Raw genomic sequence first — 22,498 nt, forward strand, 5'->3', positions numbered from 1 at the left:
ATTCGCCACATTTTGACATCATTCATCCATGAAAGACGAGACAAGAGATAAGAATACAGCCCCAGTTCTTCCCACACTCTGGTCAATGTATCCAGTGTAATAGAAGCGACAGCTTTCACAATCCCATGTTTAGAGTCCATTACGTTTGAAAGTAGTGGTGGCACATAAATCCACTCTTTTACACACCACCACAGACAAAAATCACATGGGGTGTTGTCAAGGATCTAGGAAGCGACGGGAAATCACCTGTGCTGTCAGGCAGTGGAATGAGAAAACAGCTTTACAGTGTTACCGGTCAACATTTCCACGGCTACTTTCTTTTCATTTGTAGATTATTAAATTATTATGAACAAGAAGAAAAACAATTTGAACCAGTTAAGATAGTGTTTATATGAATGATATTAAAAATAATAATAATAATCAACCAAACTCATTACCTAATGTCACTTAACATTGTAGAAAATTACTTAATACTTATATTCCATTAAATGTAATGCTACAGATTTTTAAAGTTTGGCTCGACGAACGTCGCACGATCTCTCCAAAGGTCAAAAGGTGCCAGCTGCAATAAAAAGTTACTCCAAAGTATCGCCGACAAAGTAATTAACTTTAACGTTTTTAATAACATAACTATGCATAAAGAAATAATCATTTATGTTAATCAAAGTTATTCTCCGACATTAACTGTTTGATAAAATTGGAGGGGGAAAAAAAAATATAATAATAATAATAATAAATTTCAGATGACATAATATTAAATTAAGCTTCAAAGATAATTAATGACATCTATTGTTTTAATTTTNAGTCTAAACTGTATATAAAATATTATTATTTTAACTTCAAAACAAAATAAAATAAACAGGGCATTTAATAACAAATTCTCTAACCTGTCGGCCATTTCAGGAATAATAAAATGTTGACCAAACTGATGATCTATGAAAATATTTTATAAATAAAAATAATGTAATGAACAGAGGTACCTTAGGTTCGTATATCTACTGTTTTGACAGAGTATTGCGGACTTATTTTATTAAGAAAGTATGTCTTAAAACTACATGTAATTATATAATTGACCGATGTAGCATTCGATAGCTAACAGAAACGCAACTTCCAATCTAAAGTACGTCTAACTTAAAGGAAAACGTACCTGGTTTCCGACCGCAAAGATAGTAAGCCAGCCTGTCCGTTAATTCAAACTGAAATTCGACTAACTTATTGGCCAAATCATGATGGCCGGCATCTCTAAAACATTCATTTTTTAAAAAAATTACACAAACATTAAATTATTATAAAATGATTTACAGATTAAAGAATACCTAGCATAGTCGACAGGCGTTTTGCCATCTTCGTCAGTAGCGGCGGCATCAGCACCGTAAACTATCAGTAATTCAATTTGGGAAGACTGTCCGCACTTAGCCGCCATGTGAAGTGGAGAATTTTTTTTGTCCTATTTTAAATATAATTAAATGTATTATTTACTCGATTACAATGAATTAAATTATCTTAGTATGTAATTAACACTACAAAAGTTCGTTTCTATACTTACCGGATGCTTATAATTGGGATTAGCACCTAATGATAATAACCTTAACGTGGTTTCGACATTTGGTGTCCTTACACTCGAATGTAGTTGCTTTAATAAATCAAAAATCAAAGTTAAAGTTATAACATTAAAGATGTTAATAAATCTGAGTGAACTACAAGCGAAATAACCTTATTTATATCGTCTAACTGGGGACTTTCGTCTCTACTCGGTCTATATACAAAAGCCATATTTTGATACTTGGCACGGATGAAATCAGCTTTTAAAGGACTGAAAACAAAGAATTATTAAGTATCGACTACATCGAAAAATAATTATTTATGTAACTTACTGTACGGGATCTTTGGGATTAGGTTTACGTCTCCCGCTCTTAACGTTAGCGGGATCGAGGAGCGTGTATTCCCATATAGAATTGGCACCGCTACTATACAGTGTGTGAACCATCTGCATCGACGACGCAGAAATATTTAATATGATAACTAATGAGTAAGATAAGAAATGTATTAAAATATTCGTCTTACAGCCAATTGAGAGGGACTCCAGGCTCCTTTCTTCAAACTCTTGACTTGAGAGATGTGCCTTCCAAGACTACGGTGCACGCTACAACATTCGTCGCAAATCAGTAGCCCTCTATTTACAGAAGCCCAGGTCGGATCTAAAATTGTTGTAATCAATTTTATAACTTTTAATATTAAACGGTCTCTATCAACTTTATTAATTAAGTAGTTTGAAACAGCTTCTTTGTAAGTGTCCCAAACCAATTTTAACCATTCTTAAAAATAAATATATCTTGGTTAACTGACTTTAGACCACCCTATATACTCATCTTGGACTTATAAAACAATATTGATAAGAAACACACAATATCTGAGTAGATCTAAAGCAGTCGCAAGCAACGCATAGCCACGAAGTCCTGATACGTGGCCCAGGCTTTGGCAACATAACTTTAGTTTCTCGTTTTCCATCTTGTGCAGTTATATAACCCTAATTAAGCTGATATTTCTAACAAAGAACATTCAAATTAAACTTGACCAGTGAAAACATGTAACAAGTTTGCATTTCATTAGCATATATTACTTTAGTAACTAGTGTACTGGTAGTTATGGAGTTGGTTGGTATTTGGCAGGCTTAAAGTCTGCAGCTACATAAGAACAAGACATATGCAGCTAATCGGAAGTCTACGAAGTATGCTCGAGGTCTGCAGCCAGAAAATATTGCTCGTCACCAAGCGTATTATAGAACACATTTGATCCGGCAAAGGATAATTCTAAACAATAAATATTTAACATCGTTCTTGATACGTAAATATATGCTTAATTGTAGCAAAATATAATGAAAATGCCAAATTTAATTCTTTCTTCACTAATTTTCTCTGTAAGCTTCATTTCCGTTTGTGATTTTGCAAATTATATGACATATTTAATAGCTATAAATCACTTTAATTAAGGCAACGTCTGTTCGCAATTCAGATTTGTTAAAAGAAAGTACAAAAATTTAACACAGTAACATAAAAATTCTACATTCATTTAATTTAAATATAATTAGATCATTTACAATTTGAATATGCAATATCAGAATCAATCCTAATGATAGTCTTCCTCATTCATCATAATTTAACACTAACTATAAAGAATCTTATTATTGGATTAACCAAATTTAATAATTTTGCATTTGATTAAATATATTCAACAGAAATAAAAAGATTGTGTAAAGCTCTTGTAGAGTAAATTAAAAAAAACAAAAATCCTCTTGAAAGCGATCCTGTATTCGAGCCGACCAAGTTAACTTCACTCAATAACAATGAATTTAGAGTACAAGATTTCTGGACACCTGTATACACACACCTGTATGTAGGTTGGAAAATTCTGATAATGAATATATGCTGGTGACTTGATACACGTGGTCTTCGGAGTCCGAAAATTTGACTGCGTCATACACAAAGCCGCATTTTAAGACGAAACCCTTTCTACCACATGTACAAACAATACACACACACACAGAATACTGTCACTACCAATCAACAACCATGCAAATCTTGAGTGTATGACCTTCAATCTATGCATGCAACTTAGCAAATGTGAATGCAACTAGCTGCACAACTGTGATTGTCAACTTACTCTTCACCTTACTTCATTACATTCACTTATGATCAATCAAACAGATTTATTTTTGGCATTTAACATTTTTCCTTTCTTTCAATTTACCTCAGTATCCTACAATAAAATAAAATTAAAGCAGTGGGATTCAAGAAGACTGGACAATAAACGGCAGTATATGGTCTGCATTCTAACTGAAACATATTGCATCAAGTCAGCAGTGTATTTGGAATGGATATTACAGTAAGTTATTTTGATATGGAGCACAGTTAAAGGACGACTGTCATATCGAGACAGAATTGAGGCGGAGTCAGAAGAAAAGAAGTGATCCCTGCACCCGTTAGGCACAGAAGAGGCGATCGTTATACAATACCTGACGGATGCGGACGGGTGAACGCTGCACTTGCCACCACAAAAGAGGCTATCCTCGTACCTGCAGGCTACAGGAGACATGATCCGCAGGAAGATTTATGTATTAGAAAGATTCGTGCTATTAAATTTTGGTGGTTTAAGGTCGAGGGGTGGGAAGATAAGGATGGTCATGTGTCATATCTTGAATAGAGTCGGACTTAATCACTATTTTACTCATTATTAGCATTTACAATTATCTTTTTATAAAATCCATCCCCTCCCTCAAAATTAAGCTTTTTGCCATTTTATAATAATTAAAAATGTAAACAGTTTTTTTAATGATAATATCATAACAGATAGAACCACCAGAATTTTAAATGTTGCGGGGAAAATTAAGCGATTCGTTGCTGGATTTTTTACATATAAATGGACCCACATTACATTTCTGGATTCCACATCACAATTAATGGAAAATGGCAAAGTTTTACCAAAATCAATCCATTAAATTTTGAGAATGAACTCCATTCTATAAGCCCATACAAGACGTGTTAGTGACTGCAGAAATGCACGATAGTCACGCAATTCGTACAATATCGCTTTGTTTCACGCATTTGTGAAACGACCTTGTATCTCAAAAGCAACATCATGGACACCATTTTTTATTGCATTTTTGGATTCGTAAAAAACAGCAAAGTTTAATCAAAATCGATTAAACGGATTTTGAGAACAAACACAATTCTGTAAGCCTTGTATAGAAGTTCCGTTTAAATTATGAAAAATTGAAATACTGAAAAAATAATCATCAATTTTATTCACACAACAGCTGTAAATCTAGCCACAAATTTCAGATGTGTGACAGTTTTGAAGAACACTGTATTTATCAAAAAGAATATCGGAGTTTAAAATTTGTATAATGTCTTACTTGTAATATAAAATAATAAACCATATCTCATATGAGAGAGGAATGTATATAGTTTTTATAACACACAAGTGCTCAATGTGGAAACCTTTCATTACATGACACACATCCAACCGGTAGTCCAGGGGTCGTATTCTAGTCCTCGTTTCTCGTCTCTCACAAGCCGGTCGCTGATTAACTAATCATTTGTTTATGTCTTGAGAGATCATCGCGTCTCTCCAAATGCAATTCTGGACAACTTTTTCTCTCAAAGATTCTCTTGTTTCTCAGAGACAAGCAGATATTTGTCTTTCAACCCGTTCTTTCGTCTCAATTTTGTTATACAGTAGAACCTCGAAAACTCGGCTTAATGTGGACCGAAGGGTGGCCGAGTTTGTGAAAGTGCCGGGTTATCGGGAATGGGGTTTAAAAAATAAGTACGAGTGTTTCCTCAGAAAATACTGTACTTTACTTGTATGTATTGTTTACTTGAGAATATAACAGAGAATAAACTGCCCAAATACCCTTAAACAAAGGAAAAGTACGTCCTTTATGAAGGCATAGAGCCTTTACTACATGAAAATGAAAATTAATGAATACACTGTGTACAGTAATTTACCTGATAAGACAGACCTCAGAAAAATACTTTATGAGAGCTTTTATACTTTTATAAAGCTGTCTATAATGAAAATTAATTAACTAAGGATTTTTTGCCCTGCCAGGGTGTGGCCGAGTTATCCGGAGTGCCGGGTTATCGAGAGCCGAGTTTTCGAGGTTCTACTGTACTACGTTTGCACACAATCCATGACTCACTTTGATCTCGATTTACCTACAATCTGGATTGTGACTGTCGCTAGTCGAACGTCGTGTTGTTCGCACAGGCAGTCCGCTTGAGAAGAACCTGGCTATTACACGCGATCATAAAACTGACGTAACTACGCGGTAAGTCACAAACACCAACAAACAAAATGGAAGTTTTGGTTAGAAATAAATACTTTTTCTTGCCGTACATCTAATAATAGACAGATGTCGTCATCTCTCCAGCTGTCTTTTTTATTTCTCTGTCGATAGCCCGACACATGTTCAGCAGCCATCTTGTATTTTCTCATGCGCGTGGGATTGTGGGATCTCTCTTATGACTTGATCTAGTTTCAAGAACTTTCTCCAGTCGATCGTGATAGAACCTCGTTTCAGTCGAGATTGAAACGGTCAAGAGCATTTGCACCACAGAACTCTCTTCGACCTTAGTCACAATCTAGATCAAAATGCTCAGTGCGAATGGGGTATTATATCCAATATGGATGATGGGATGCTACTCGCACTGTACAATCATATTTGAGAATGTTCTATATCTCAGGAAAAAATATTTTCAGAGAGAAAAAAAATGCTTCTGATTTTTTCCAGTGCCTACTCAGAAATATCTAAGTACGCATGCTTTTCTACCTTAGGTTATTAAAATTTTTATTTGTTAAGAGACAAACTGACATTACAATCTGTAAAAATGTTATAAAACAAAAAAACATAACTTCCTCAAAATTACGTGCTTTATTTGAATGTGTGCTTTCCTTGCCATGTGATCTATAATTACGTACTCTGCATTTTTGAAAATTTTACAATTTCATTGGTTAAAATTCTATACTATTTCGCACGCACAGATAACCCAAACATGTATAATCAACCTAGTAGTATCGTGATGTCATCAACAAAGACAATATTGTTAAAAGTGACCAGATTCGCCACATTTTGACATCATTCATCCATGAAAGACGAGACAAGAGATAAGAATACAGCCCCAGTTCTTCCCACACTCTGGTCAATGTATCCAGTGTAATAGAAGCGACAGCTTTCACAATCCCATGTTTAGAGTCCATTACGTTTGAAAGTAGTGGTGGCACATAAATCCACTCTTTTACACACCACCACAGACAAAAATCACATGGGGTGTTGTCAAGGATCTAGGAAGCGACGGGAAATCACCTGTGCTGTCAGGCAGTGGAATGAGAAAACAGCTTTACAGTGTTACCGGTCAACATTTCCACGGCTACTTTCTTTTCATTTGTAGATTATTAAATTATTATGAACAAGAAGAAAAACAATTTGAACCAGTTAAGATAGTGTTTATATGAATGATATTAAAAATAATAATAATAATCAACCAAACTCATTACCTAATGTCACTTAACATTGTAGAAAATTACTTAATACTTATATTCCATTAAATGTAATGCTACAGATTTTTAAAGTTTGGCTCGACGAACGTCGCACGATCTCTCCAAAGGTCAAAAGGTGCCAGCTGCAATAAAAAGTTACTCCAAAGTATCGCCGACAAAGTAATTAACTTTAACGTTTTTAATAACATAACTATGCATAAAGAAATAATCATTTATGTTAATCAAAGTTATTCTCCGACATTAACTGTTTGATAAAATTGGAGGGGGAAAAAAAAATATAATAATAATAATAATAAATTTCAGATGACATAATATTAAATTAAGCTTCAAAGATAATTAATGACATCTATTGTTTTAATTTTGCTCGTAATTTCTGTATCAAAGTACATTAATTTTGATAGGAAACACGTGTAGAAAGCAGTAAAAACTAAATTAATTCAGCATTAAATATTCTACTCTAATACAGGTGTATAATTAAACTAATAAAATATATGATAATTATTTTAATTTGAAAGTTAAGTTTACTGTCAAATATTTTATTCTTTAGCATACTGAATACAATCAATGTAAAAGACCGTTAAGAGCAGGACCACACCCAAATTTTCTGCTTAGAAGATTCAGTTATGACTGGAAAGCTTTCCATTACATTTATTTATATGCCGTTCCATAGAGGATCACATTGATTACCAAAATTAATCAATACGAGTGCTGTCTATTTAGTTTAAGTTTACTTTAGATAATCTGATGCCGTATATTGTATACAAATGAATTAAGAGGAGATTAAATATAGTCCATAAACATCTCTAGATAAATTCATTAATACTCTAAAAGAGAATTGTCAGGGAGCCTGCAGGTATGGATCAAAAGAGTCCCCAAGCACTTGATGTTTCGTGCACGAAGTAATATACTCCAATAAAACATATGTGTTTGATTAATCTCCAAATATGCTTTCACGTCTTATTGGCCATTTTACGGCAAGCAACACACTTTTGAAGCAACACCTCCACGTAAAAGCAAAGGAAGAGGAAAATCGAGCAATGTTTAACTCAACTTTTGGTAGGACTTCAATCAAAAATAACCTGATTTTTTTCAAATGGTAAACTGTTAGTGTGTTTCTATCCTTAACTGAGACACAGGTACTGTATACTTTGCATAAACTGGATCAATTATCCATGTCAAATGTCATATAAGCTCTGTTATGAAAATCGTATAGCACGGTGATGAGTAAGAATTTCTGGATGTGGGCCACAGTAAACTCTGCATTATGAAGTTGCAGGTTTTCAGCATACCGAGTACCAACATAATCCGTAATTACCAGTTCACTAGATAATAAAATAATATATACTAATTATATGCAGACTAGTAAATATATAAGGCTAGTTCTTTTCTTTCTTCACTAGTCAAGATTAGTTTGAATGTTCTTCATCAGGAATATCGGTTTAATTATGGTCGTGTAATTCCCAGAACCGCATGACTGATGTAGTGTGTCTTTATTTAAAAAGTTTATACAAAGAGGTTACTTATATCTACGTTTAACCAGTATTTCTCCAAAGATTTTTAACAGAAAATCTCTATTGATAATTATTTCTAAGTGCTTTTATTTAAAATATTCTCTAAATAATCACAATTCAAACGTTTTTAGACAAAAGACCAAAGACGTTACTTGTTATATATTACAAGAAACAGCATTACAAAATAAATAGAAAGAAGCAAGAGTGAATTAGTATGTCCACACAATGCACACAGTATAGAATCATTAAATAACATTTATGAAACAGCAATCAAGGAGAAGATATGGATTAAGTGACAAGAATAAAATAAGAAATGGTGCAATAAAAAAAGAACTGATATACAGGAATAAGTATGAAGAGAAAGAGAGAAACAATAATTCATCAAGGTAGCTAATTAACTTCTTTAACAACATTCTATTTTCATGGTATTGAAAGAGAAGGGCATGAAAATCAAACTTCAAAAACAAGAGCCAAATATTCGATCCTATGACTGCCTCAGTTCTTAATCATCTCTTTCAACAATGCATAAACTAGGGAAGATTTTAAATATATCAAAGCAATGGTCAAACAACCAAGGTGCTAGAGTTTGTCGGAGTCAAACACTAGAATTTCCATATCTGGATATATTGGTCTTTGTACTTTGCACTTGATTGTCCTTGTGTGTTTGTCACGAGCCGGACGAATCCACAAAGAACACAAAAAAGACTCTTATTACAGTGAAAAAACCTTAGTATCAATCATTAAATTTCACTTGCAGAACTATTCAGAATAACACTTTGAATATAACAATGATAGTTAATATCGTATTGTTCAAAAAATGCTCTTGTAAAATAGAAATATAAAATAAACCTTAATATACAAAGCAATTAACAACATACAAAGGCAATCTGTCGAAGAGAAAATATGATTTTAATGTAACGTAAAGATAATCTCTTAATTAATTAAATATGAATTATTGAATTGTAGAAAAAAACTAATCATTGTAATCTGATAAACTTATCTAGTTCCACGAAATAACAATAGTATATTTTCGATATCTATATAAATATCAAATAAATACTTACTTATGCTAGTTTTATCTAAGCTGTCCTAATTATCTCTTCAAGATATAACATTATATGATCGTTTTTTTTTTTGATAAATGATTCCTTCCTCTAGACTCTTTTTCTAAAACTACGAGAGCTAACGTTATTTATTAAATAAATATCAGATAATATACGAGATACATTTCTTTCTGAATAGTATTTAAATTAATTACTTTGGTAACTGGTTTCTTAATAGCAATTTAAAAAAAAAAAAAAACTGGAAATTTCTCCGAAATGTTCATAAAAATACAAAGATATAAAAATCGGAATGGTAATCGTTAATTTTTTTAAGTAGAAACACTCTTTGGAAAATTCCAAATATAATTAATGACCCACGCTTAGACAATTGCTCCGGAACCGAGGTTTATATTTATTAATAATACAATCAATCATCCATTAAAACTCATTAAATTATATGTTTTACAAACTATGTGACAATATTTTATAATATTTTAAAGCAAATATCAAATTATTTTGAATTTAAAATAAATTTTTTTGCGCTTCTAAAGTTAAAATTGGGGTGCATAAGTTAAATTTTGAATATTATTTCTTGTTCTGAAGAATCTGCACATAGTTGAATGGTCGTATAAAATATGACAAGAAAAACACCATAAAACCTTTTGGCAAAAAACAAAAATATCCATTTGTTTAATGAGTGCGAACATTTTTGGTCATTTTAAACGGCCTTCCTTGGGCAATAGAAATTTGAATACAAAGACAAAGAACATTAACAATGACAAAACAAAGAACAGCATTCAAACTTAACAACAGATATATATAAACACTATCCGGACCTACACACACCACAACCACACAATAAATGGGAGTTGCAGGTTTGAGTCCCACCCTAGATCAATCCAGTGGCATAGCGTAGTGGGGGGCGACAAAATTTTACAATAAATAATAATAATATCTTGTAAAAATTTGAACCATTTCATTTCATATTTTTGTCGCACCTACGATTACGATTGAAATGAGCACGGAATTGTTCATTACTTATTCTGCGACGAAACTGAATTTTAGTCTTTTAAATTGAGATACCTAAGTAAGGGGGCGGCAAAATTTTCCTCCACCCCGGGCAGCTGACACCCACGCTACGCCACTGGATCAATCTCTTCTTCCAGTATGTTGAAATTAATTAATTTAATATGAGACGGCAACTTAATCGCATATCTACATACCAAATTATGTAGCATTTGTATATTTAATTAACCAAGACGTATCCCAATAATAAATTTGGCTCAATTATTTCATTAGTAATATGCTACCGGCTTGATTTCTTATATTATAAAACTTCCATATTTTGCAAAGTCTCTATAGTCCCTCAATCAATACTCCGACACATCTGGTAATCCAACTCTGCAGAATGGTGCGCATGAAATTTTTGTGTTGCCCTCATCAATGTATGCAACATATAGAAACCATATAATTACGATCTGTGATGAGAATAGGGTCGAGAAATGCCACTTTACAAGACAGTACATTCATCTAGATCATAGATCTGACAGAAATACATTTTAAAAAACTGTTAATTATTAATCACTTGTATAATACAATGAGCAGATCAATCCAGAAAACAAAAACATATCCATTAAATATATCATCAAACAATTGCCGCGCTAAGAAGAAAATTGAACTTATGACAGCCGAGATTGTATCTTGTATGACGGATACATTTGAATAGGAGTATCGTGTGAACAAGTAAATGTAAATCTGCATATCGTATGAATAAATTATATGATAATCATACATATAAAACAATCATACGAATTGCACACACAAACTGATACAAAGAAAATTATAAAAACCGTACGAATAAAACAGAACTGCACGAATCTCATCAATAAAATGGAACTGTATGAATCATGCAAATAAAATAGAATAATTCTTCAAAAAAACAAGAAATTGTAAAATAATTAGGTATTAAATATCAAATTTTCCTGTTAAACAAGTACACAATCGACAGACTTATTTACAGTCTTTTAATTATTGTCGCTTTTACGTGTCAAAACTTCCCACTTATTAGAACATTAACAAATTAAAACAATGATAAATGATTATAAAATATCAGTAATATTATTTTACTTAAATTATTAAGGAAAAATCATTTTAAAATATTCATAAAAAAAAAGGAAATTATAACGTAATTTCACCTTATCAAACAATATAAGTTGATAAAAATAAACTTATTTTGATATTATGGCTAATTAAAACAGAAGTTTTTGTTATTATTTATTGAATATCCGATCGTATATTTGTTTAAAAGAAAAAATTAGCATTAATGTTTTATAAAAATTCCATGACAAATTGATATGTTAACGATTACCAAATGTGCAGTGTAAACAAATATAAGATTTCACGAAAAATTCCAAACGGATGAATTGACAAGGTTAAAAAATTAACTGGAAAAATATGACACAAGTGAAAATATTCGTAAAAAAAACATTAATTTTGACATGCAACTTATTGAATTCAACAAGTTATTTTTTTATATTTTATGTGTATATATGTTTTTATATGGATGTTACGTTCATATATACAAAATATATATAGAAATATATGCATGCTTATATGTGTATGTGTATACACACATACATAAGCATGCAATAAATTGCTTCCAAGTTTACCAACTCCCCAGGGAATTAATGAAAATGTCAAAACATTATATAACATATAGGATATAAATATGTTACATATTATATAACATATACATATATCCTATATATATAGGATATACATATATATATATTGGGTACATTCCGGTATACATCGAACGGTGCATCCGCAAACCAAGATGTACTGAAATGTGTTCCGATATTCGCCAATGAGGTCTTTGGTACGGCAACTGACACACGTCGCACTCGTCAGGCTGTGGATATGGCTGTTGTATTTATTTTATAAATAAAAAACCGATGCAGGCGTCCATCAAACTTCCCTTTTCATCCCCTTTCCTATCTCACTTTAGTTTTCCCCTTTGCCTCTTCTCTTAATCCTTTTCTCTCACCCACCCTTTCACCCCAGGCAATACCTATGAGTAGTCCTGGTTCTTCATCACCTTTAAGTTACAATCTATGTGGATACGGCTGTGCATTGCAGCACCAGGAATGTAAATGTATTAGTTTACTTTAATAAAGAAGTATGATGATAATTTGGATACGGCAAGTTCCAACAAAGCAATATGGCCACCTCCACAGTTTTATCGTTAATGCCATTTTTACTACTCGTCTGTGTTAACCAAAGTTATTTTGACAGAATAAATTCATAAATGCCGACATAGTGCATTTGCTTCCGCCATATTGTTTGGTTGTCGGACATTCTGGTAAAAGCTTATTAAACTGTTCATTGGTGCGTCGATTTTGGTTGAGATCGAAGCTTACTGGAATGTACCCAATTATTAGGTGTACAATTCAAGTCTCCTATATTTGTATCTTGATTCTCATTATCCTTTTCATTTTATTTGCCTTTACATTTATTTATTTATGTGTCTACCAACAACATGATACAATTTGATCTTCAGAAATAACAAATGACTAATTAAGTTAAGCATTTGATGTAATAATCAAACTTCAATTAACGTACCAAATTTGAGAATTATGTATTGATATATACAGGAATAAAGCTCTAAATAATAATAAATTAACTAAAAATATTAAAGAAAAGCATCTTTGGATATTATCCAAAGGAAAATTACCGAAATATTTCAAATGAAACATTCCTTTGCCAAGAGTTTTCCTCGATTTTAATCTTAATATCTTCGTAACAATAACATTACTCAAAATTGCTGATTATATGTAGAACAAATGACATTATTATGATAAATATTATCTAAAATTAGTTTTTCGTTACAAATTTATGAACATTTTCTTTATCGTGTAACTCTCCATCTTTATAATGCAACTAATTACATATAATAATGGAATGTATAGCTTAGTCTTAAATTTAAATGACTCAAATTACATATAATCAGCTAACTATTTCTAAAAAAGCTTTTTTCAATAAATTAATTTACTTTTTAAAGATTTAGACTTTACTTCCGAAGTTTGGTCCCAACACATATTATAGCCTAGATCCAAAGTACTTTCTTAAAAGAAAGGATAAGTCGATACACAAGTTGGTCAATTTACACTTCAGCTGTAGTGTGGACAGTAGAGTTTGTGGAGTTTCGTTACGTATCACCCATTCTGCTTGATGCCTGATGTCAAGATGTCAAACTATAGATGCACACTTCTGGTCTAGTGACACGACTCCAAAGTCACGTAGCGTGATGTTTGATGCCACATAAATTAGCTGCCAGCCAGAGTTTGGCTATAAACTGGACAATATTCTCGTCGACAGCTAGCGACCACGAAATTCCATGCAGCCATGGACTACAAATGACTCATACTTTCAACTAACTAAAGCTTTTAAAGGATATGTTTGACCATTAAGTATAATTATCCATTTTGCAAGCCATGATCTAGATCCGAGTAAAGGTAATTAAATTAGTTTTGAACGTTTCACAATATTTCTTACCTTTTTTTACATATATTTAAAGTCAATTTAATTCGAAATAAACTTCTTTAGCATTAAAGAAGTTACTTCTACAGTATAGCTGTAATATGTCAATGCTTCATAGCTTGTAAATGCAGTATCAATTATATTTATAACCATATTAAATGATATTTGATAATAAAAAAAAATAATAATAATAAACAAAATGTAACTTGGCTCTCGAGATTAATACAAATAACCATTTAGTTTAACGATAACGATAAACTGCTTCCTTTTTTAAACTGAATATAATTTATACTTTTGGAATGTAGAGTTTGAAATGATTTATAATAACGGTTGCCATCTCAGTTAAGAAAAATGTAATTTATTACTTAATTTTCTATAATTATGAGCTCATTAAGTGTTAAACTATTGGATATTTATTTACGTCAAAGAAATATATAACCTATAATCTAGGTTTATAAAGTAATTGACTTATTCACCTCTAATAGTATCATATAATGTAACCAGTATTTAATTATCGGCAACGGCAAACGAAAAATTAAGCAATAAATTAGTTGCCTCGCAGAATTAATCATTTCTTTTAAGGATATAAGATAAATCTTCAAAGCTAAGGCGATATCTATTAATGCATTGAACAGTTTATCATTATAGTAATTGATTAAAACACTGCCGAACGGTTTCTTCAGAAGTTTGTTTAACATAATGGTGGTTTTAAGCAAAGGCAACGGGTACATTCCAATATGCATCAAACAGTGCATCAGTAAACCACGTTGTACTAAAATGTATTCGGATATTCACCAACAAGTTTGTCGGTGCGGCGATCAATGCAAGTTGCACTTGTCGGGCCATTGATGAGGTAAGCTCTGAAGGAGCAATATGGCCACCCCCATTACTCGTCTGTATTAATTCAAAGTTATTTTGACAAAATAAGTCTGCAAATGCTAGTATAGTGTCATTTGCTTCCACTGTCTTGTTAGATTGCCAGACATTCCGGCAAAAGTTTATCAAATCTTTCACCGGATTGCGGCCAAGACTGAAGCATACTGGATTGTATCCAATGTGTAGCCTCTTGTGCTCTTAAGGAACTCATACACACAAAAATGCAGGGATTCACTAATTATAGAAATTGAAGATTGAAGAATGGCTTTAAGAATAATTTTATTTTGGTTGATGATGTTTTTTCATTCATCAACAGAGCATTTGTTTAAAATTTTAAAAAGCCTTCTTGTAATATAAATAAACATTCTCAGAAAATCTGAGGCTTGCTACCAGATAGAGTTAAATAGTAGTATTAATTTAAACAATATAAATCATTTTCAAAACAGTCCATCAGGAGCTATCACAAGGACTAAGGTAAAGGTGAAAATTGGAAGACGCTCACCAGTGACCAAGTGGATAAAAACAACTTATCAGTGGTAATTGATCATGGGTTTTTACCTTGCCAATGAGCTAGCTTTTCTAGGTTTTCTTCCCTTTTTTAACACCTAACTAGGATTCAATATATCACAGAAAGTCCTCTGGGGAGGCATCCTTCTTGGCAGATTGCCATAACTAAATAAATCAAACCATAGTGGAAGAGATGTGTATAAAACCAAACCTAATATATGTTAATCATCAAATGATCCAGCCAGTTTCTTATTGAGCTATAACTAATCATATATCTAATTATTAAAATTTCAGAGGGCCATTTAACCATCAATCTCTAGCCCAATTACTTAGTATCTTAATAATTAATTAGCCATATTTTATCCCGACAAGCATCCAGAAGAGATGCGGAGAGAACAAAAGATCGTATTATGGTGGACTAGTCAATTTTGAATTTGACAGAGTAGATATATGATTTTTGTATGCCTAAATTAATGCTTAATAACAATATCACTATAGCTAACAGTTGGAGAAAGATAGAACTTTATAAGCTTGTTTATTTTAAAATAAGAAATCTTGCATGTCTGTGAATAAACTTTCACATTAATACATTCAAATGTGTAGTGATAACTATTATATCTTTACACAAAAAGGTCAAATTGGATGAGTTTTTTTCAAGACGCCCACCTCACGTACGTCCAAAATACACATCTGTTAGTAATGAACCATACAACTGTATTCGTCAAAAAACTTATGGGATGTAATTTACCGTACCGAGAAATAATTACCCAATGTACAGTATAATTGAAAAGTATTAAAATGTTAAAAATTTTTTAAAACTTGAATCAAGTTATTGTACATTTCAAATTGGAAATACTGTTTATAAACTTGAATTTCAAAATGCAGTTTACTTCACGGAGCTCATTTATATTCTTTAAAGGATCTTTAAAAAACTGCAGTTTTCAATCTAAGGAATCAAATCTTTATGTCAATTTTGAGTTTATCTACATTCAATATCACATTAAATTTTATCCAGAGCAATAAAATTTTGGGTATAATAACCATTCAGCTCACAATTCTGTAAGCCACATAGAAGAGGCTTCGCTAACACTCCACCTAAATTAGCAAAAATTAAGATTAATACTTGTTAAATCGAAGCATGAATTGAGTTTATAAAAATTATTCAGCATTCTTATTACAGAAAGAATTATTGAGAATTGATGACAATTATGTTTTTAACTTAATTCACCCAGCAGTGGCCAAATGGATATAATCACTAAACACTGGTAGTCAGTTGCAACAACCTTGCCAACAAGCTGACCATATGATGTTTTTCAGATATTTTTTCATGTATCTAACAACTAAATAGGAGCCAGTTTCTCATAGAAAGTCCATCTATGAGAAACTGCATGTGGCACCTGCATGGCAGAGCACCCAAGTGTCATGTTGCTTTATTCAATCAATCTAATCTGGCAGTGGAACTTCAACGTCACGTGTGGTTTTCAATTTTTCAATTTCATAAAGGGGATGAAGACTCGGGACTACTCATTGGTATTGCCCGAGTGTGAAGAAGAGTAGAGGAAAGATGATTAAGGGAAGAAGTGAAGGGGAAAAAGTAAAGCGAGATAGGAAAGGGGATGAAAAGGGAAAGTTTGGCCAAACTGGGACCCAAAGCTAACAAAAGACCCAAATGTGTCAAGTAAAACCCCTACAATCTACAATCAAAACAACTGTTTTGATCATGGGTTGGGAAATTCTTTTTTCAGTCAAGAACCAAAGGCTTTTTGTTTGGGAATGCAAGTCTCCTTCTTTGTAGTGGGGACTGCATTAGAATTTCAAACCACGGCTCAAAATGAAGTTGTTCTACCTTTCTTCCAATCCATTATGTTAATTCTCATTATCTCCCTATGTCATTATCTCAAATAGAAGAATTACATTAAACTCAAAACCCTTCTATCTTCGACAATAAGCGATACACCAGAAAGCACTCGAGAAAATACTAAATTAACTAAAAACTCTGAAAGAAACAGTAAACCGACACGTCCTAATTGAAATATAACATTTAAACAATTTTGTTATCATTACACAATCCAAATAAAACTTTCGGATTAATTACAATTCACCATTAATTTAATCTAATCTCATTATCTAAATTTATCATTCACAAAATTATATGACAGAAATAAAAAAATAAAAAATAAACAAGTTATACAGTAATTCCTGTTATATAATTATCTACATAAAATAGCAACTGCCTATACAAATGAAATATAAAAAATTAATCATAAAACAAGCTGACATTTCAAGTATTCAGACAGCTCGTTTGAGCCGTGACATTTCGAAATATCCTCTTAATCTAATTGTTTAAATATTAAATACCGATGATAAATATCCTCAAATCTTTATCGATATTGTGTCGAGACATTTTTACTTCTAATAAAGATTTCATTTGATAGGATACGTTTTGATTAATAATATAAATATCTTGATAATGACTGCATTATTAATTACAAATGCTCGTCTTAACCAAATGAAGCTTCTGCTAGGATCGATGTATATCTTACCAATCATCGATACCGGTTCTGCCTATTTTTTTTCTGTAATTAAACCATTTTTTTGCTGTAAGTGGCTATTATCGAGTTGAAAACATTTAAAAATCCTCTACTACTGCTAGTTAAAGCTTCATGCACAACAGAATGTTCTAAACTTCTATAGAGAAATTATTCCCAAAGATTGCTAAATGTCAAAAGTAGCATATCATGAATTCTATATCAGTAACATTATGTAAGATCTAGTTAATTTTATATAAGTTTATGTTATTAAATTTCTTATCCAATAATTATTACGAAACAACAAAATACAGTGTGTCTGGAAAGTTACTGTGCAATGGAAAAGATTTAAGTTTTGCCATACAATATTACAGTTTCTCCAATGGCAAACGTCCCTCGGAAGTCCCAAAATCTAGGAGTGAGTTCCCGAGACTTAGCAAGCCAGATTCCAAGGGAGATTACGAGATCGGCAAATAAGGATTCCAAAAACTGTAATCCGAAAATTGAAATATCCTTGAACGAGTGGTAACATCATCTTCCGCAAAGCGGAAACACGGGACATACAATCATACGGGTCTCGTACGTAATACCATACGTATAGCTTTAATGCCATTACAAATTTCTCACTGCACAGTAACTTTTTGGGTACCCGTATATATAATATTTATTACCAGTAAACTTTTTTAACTAAAGAAAATTATTGTCAACCTTTCCTTTGAGGCTAACTTGTCTGCCTCAATACATAAAATGTTACAAGATCCCTCTGATGATGGAACAATATTAAATTTCCTCGTGCGCATGTGAAAGGACAAAGTGATAAGATACAATTTTATGTATTGTCTACTTATAAATTTTCTTAAATTGTGTAAATATACATATATATCAATCTAGATTATTTTATTTGCCAGAAACCCTTTTGATTTTCTCAAAGCCACCGTCTCTCCTTCAAAACAGATGTTACGTGTTCAAAAATGGAATAAATTTATAAATTCTTTTATAATAAAACATTTTAAATAATTAAAACAAAAATGAAACTAAATTACTTTTATTAAGTCTNATTTAACATTAACTCGCGACGTGTAACAATTAATAAGTAAAAATAAATAAATAAACTTTATATATTTTTGATTTTTTTTTTGTTTGAAATTCCTGAGCCGACAGAAAGGACAAAGTGATAAGACACAATTTTACATATTGTCTACTTACAAATTTTCTTAAACTGTGTAAATATACATATATAACGTTTGACTAAGTCAATCTAGATTACTTTATTTGCCAGAAACCCTTTTGATTTTCTCAAAGCCACCGTCTCTCCTTCAAAACAGATGTTACGTGTTCAAAAATGGAATAAATTTATAAATTCTTTTATAATAAAACATTTTAAATAATTAAAACAAAAATGAAACTAAATTACTTTTATTAAGTCTTGATTCGGCTTACTTACGAGAATCATTTAATTTCATTCTACTACATCTTATTTTCAACTTGTAAATCTATGCATCCTTTTTTAAATAATTACACAGCTTCCTTTTTATCAAGGAAATACAATAATTATAGTTTGTATCTATTAAAGAATCTAACTTACGATTTTATTATGGCAAATAAAAGTAGGAAAAATAATTTGTAGGTTGACTCGATATTAAAATATTCATTTTTAATCGATTAGACACGAGAATTATACAAAATTTAAGGGGATGAAGACTCGGGACTACTCATTGGTATTGCCCGAGTTTGAANTCAGTATTGTTTGGTTGGTATTGCTGTACTTTTCCAGCTTAGTTTATACATAAAATAAAAAATATATCTTGTAAAATAAACTTGAATATAAAATACGACAATACCAGTGACACAACGCTTATTCAAAAGTTTTATGATCAAAATATTTTAATTTATATAGATTTAAGGATTATTATTATTATTATTATTAAACAGTGAAGCAATAAATATATTTTCAGGAAAACAATAATTAAAGAATATTTAAATAAATTTTACTCTAATTACTACAAAGAATATTTATATTTATAAAATTACATGCAAAACTGAACTAGATACTTGTTAATAATCAAATGATACAGCTGAATTCTTCTCGACGATAGAGCAAATTCGTATTATAGCCGGATAAGAACAAGCTGTATCGTTTGATTGTATTTATAAAATATTTATTTCTCTTTAAACTAATTCATCGTCCAGAGAATCGGATTAAAAAGAAGTTTTTATCATAAAAAATTCATTAAATACTGTCAGAAATAATTTATAAATATAAAGCAATAAACGAAAACAAATCTATGAGAATGTCATTAGAGTTTATAAGTACTTTAAATGTTTCAATATATAAAACTACATCCATTAGAATTTTTACAGTATTTATTTATTAATATATATATATATTATATTACTAATGTACACAAACTTGTTGTGAAATCAGGTACAACATATGACAGACAACCATGTAATCATGTATAAAGTATTTGGACTGTTTAATAAATATATAACTGATAATAAAAGGATGTTAAATTTTAATTGAAAGTATATTTTTCGCATTGCTAATAGGCCCTTACAGTTTTATTTGTAACACTCTACCTCTGAACGAGGCAACTGGGGCCTTAACAGAGCTGTATACCATGTCCATAGGAGAAAAAAAATCAAAGGAACCGACAGCCTATATGCAATCCTTCGTGAAATACAGTCCCTCAAAATTTGTCTATCTGGAATTTTGAAAAATGAAAAATGGGGCAAAATTTAAGGTAAAAAAATCCATAACTATTTCTTAAAATAATGCTAAAAATCAAGCATTTTCCACTTTCCTAGATATGGCTAAAATCTCATAAAACACAAGAAGTGCAATTGCACCGAATACTTCCAACGCACGTTATGTTAAGCCCATCACATGTTTATAGACCGATTTTGTGGGCTTATATCTTGCTGAGTCACATGTAGATCGGTTTATTTGACTTCTTTTTTTAATACTACAGGCACAGTCTGTGATAAGATCCCATCCACCTCATTCAGAGTCGCAATTTTATCTTTTACCGTGCACAGAACATTAAGTCCTGAATGATAAATAAAGTGTTCGAATTGACCAACATCTGCCATATTACTATTTCAAATTCCAGTCAATATGTCCAGCACAGTTTTATTTTAAATATTTTGTTAAGAATGCGATACTGTTCTCAAAACTAATTAAATCATTTACAAGCTTTATAACAGATTTTGCATTTATGATTTAACCGTCGGGAACAGTCAAGGCAGATCCCATAAATAAGAAGAATGAAGGAAGGTAGATTAAGACGACTTGAACACAAATACATCAGAAAAATTGGGATATCAGAAGCGATCAAAAGGAGGAAGCTGGGAAGACCAAAACCAAGATGGAAGAGAGAAATGGAGAAGACATATCAAAGATGGAAATGCCTGAAAAGCCTGTATAAACATGGGAAAGCAAAGACAAAAATGATGTAACTTAATAGTCAGGGTAACAGTCAAAGTGTTCCTATAAGAAGATGCAGAAAGATAGATTTAGGATGATTTGGACACTTGGAGTACGTCGGTAAGAGGATCAGAAAGTCAGAAGTGGGGAACACCAAAACCGAGACAGAGAATCATTTGTTTGGTTAGTTAAGTTACAGCAACGCAGCACTCAGGTGATCTGCCCAGGGGGGAATGCCTTCCAGGAGGTCTTTTTAAGGGTAACAGGCCCCAATTCGGGCATTACAAACATGGAGAAAACCCAGTAAAACTCCACAAGTCCGGTGAGGGGCAAACCCACGACCGAACTCCCAGTGTTCGGGTAACAGAACCGCTTGGCCACGGAATGGAAGAGAGAAGTGGAGAAGACAGATCAAAGATGGAAGCATTAACCCCATATAAACATTGAAAGGAGCAAAGACAAAAGAAGATATAACTTAATATGAAAGCATAGACTCATACATATTAAATTAAACCTTAAACAAGACCGATTTGGTTAAAAAAAACACCAACTAATCCGGAAATATTTTATATTTAATGCGTTTAATGCACCAAATTCTGGTTGTGGATGGCATTTAATTAGGAAATTACGGACTGATCATCCGTGACGTTTACTGTAAAGATTAATGACGTAATAAAGTATTTTTAAACCGTAATAATCACCTTTGGCATTGCAATCGGCACAAACATCGACGCAACTTCTTAATTTTCCTCTCGACATCTTATCTTCCACCAAAGAGGGGCCACAGCTGTCGACTGACGATCATGAACGGAAATTACGATCCCACTCTTAATATAACCTGTCAATAACTTCACCATTTAACATTAACTCGCGACGTGTAACAATTAATAAGTAAAAATAAATAAATAAACTTTATATATTTTTGATTTTTTTTTTGTTTGAAATTCCTGCAGCCGACATTACAGACAGCGGAAGTGAGTCGCGGGCGCCCTCTGTTAGTTACGGGAA

The 22,498-nt window shown here is 31.8% G+C and overlaps 1 protein-coding gene across 1 annotated transcript; it reads right to left on the bottom strand.

The window, feature by feature from the left end:
* Positions 1-766: 766 nt before the first annotated feature.
* LOC111638565 (ARF GTPase-activating protein GIT2-like) lies at positions 767-22,469 on the bottom strand. Its single transcript, XM_023384293.1, has 8 exons — positions 22,192-22,469; positions 2,065-2,198; positions 1,875-1,987; positions 1,714-1,813; positions 1,547-1,633; positions 1,317-1,447; positions 1,148-1,242; positions 767-933 (listed from the first exon to the last, which is right to left on the bottom strand). The coding sequence occupies exons 1-8, from the start codon at positions 22,247-22,249 to the stop codon at positions 767-769; spliced, it is 885 nt and encodes a 294-aa protein (XP_023240061.1). The 5' UTR covers positions 22,250-22,469.
* Positions 22,470-22,498: the final 29 nt, after the last annotated feature.

Source organism: Centruroides sculpturatus, unplaced genomic scaffold (assembly GCF_000671375.1).
Source record: "Centruroides sculpturatus isolate CEXI.00-Female unplaced genomic scaffold, Cexi_2.0 scaffold142, whole genome shotgun sequence".
Classification (NCBI taxonomy): Eukaryota; Metazoa; Arthropoda; class Arachnida; order Scorpiones; family Buthidae; genus Centruroides; species Centruroides sculpturatus.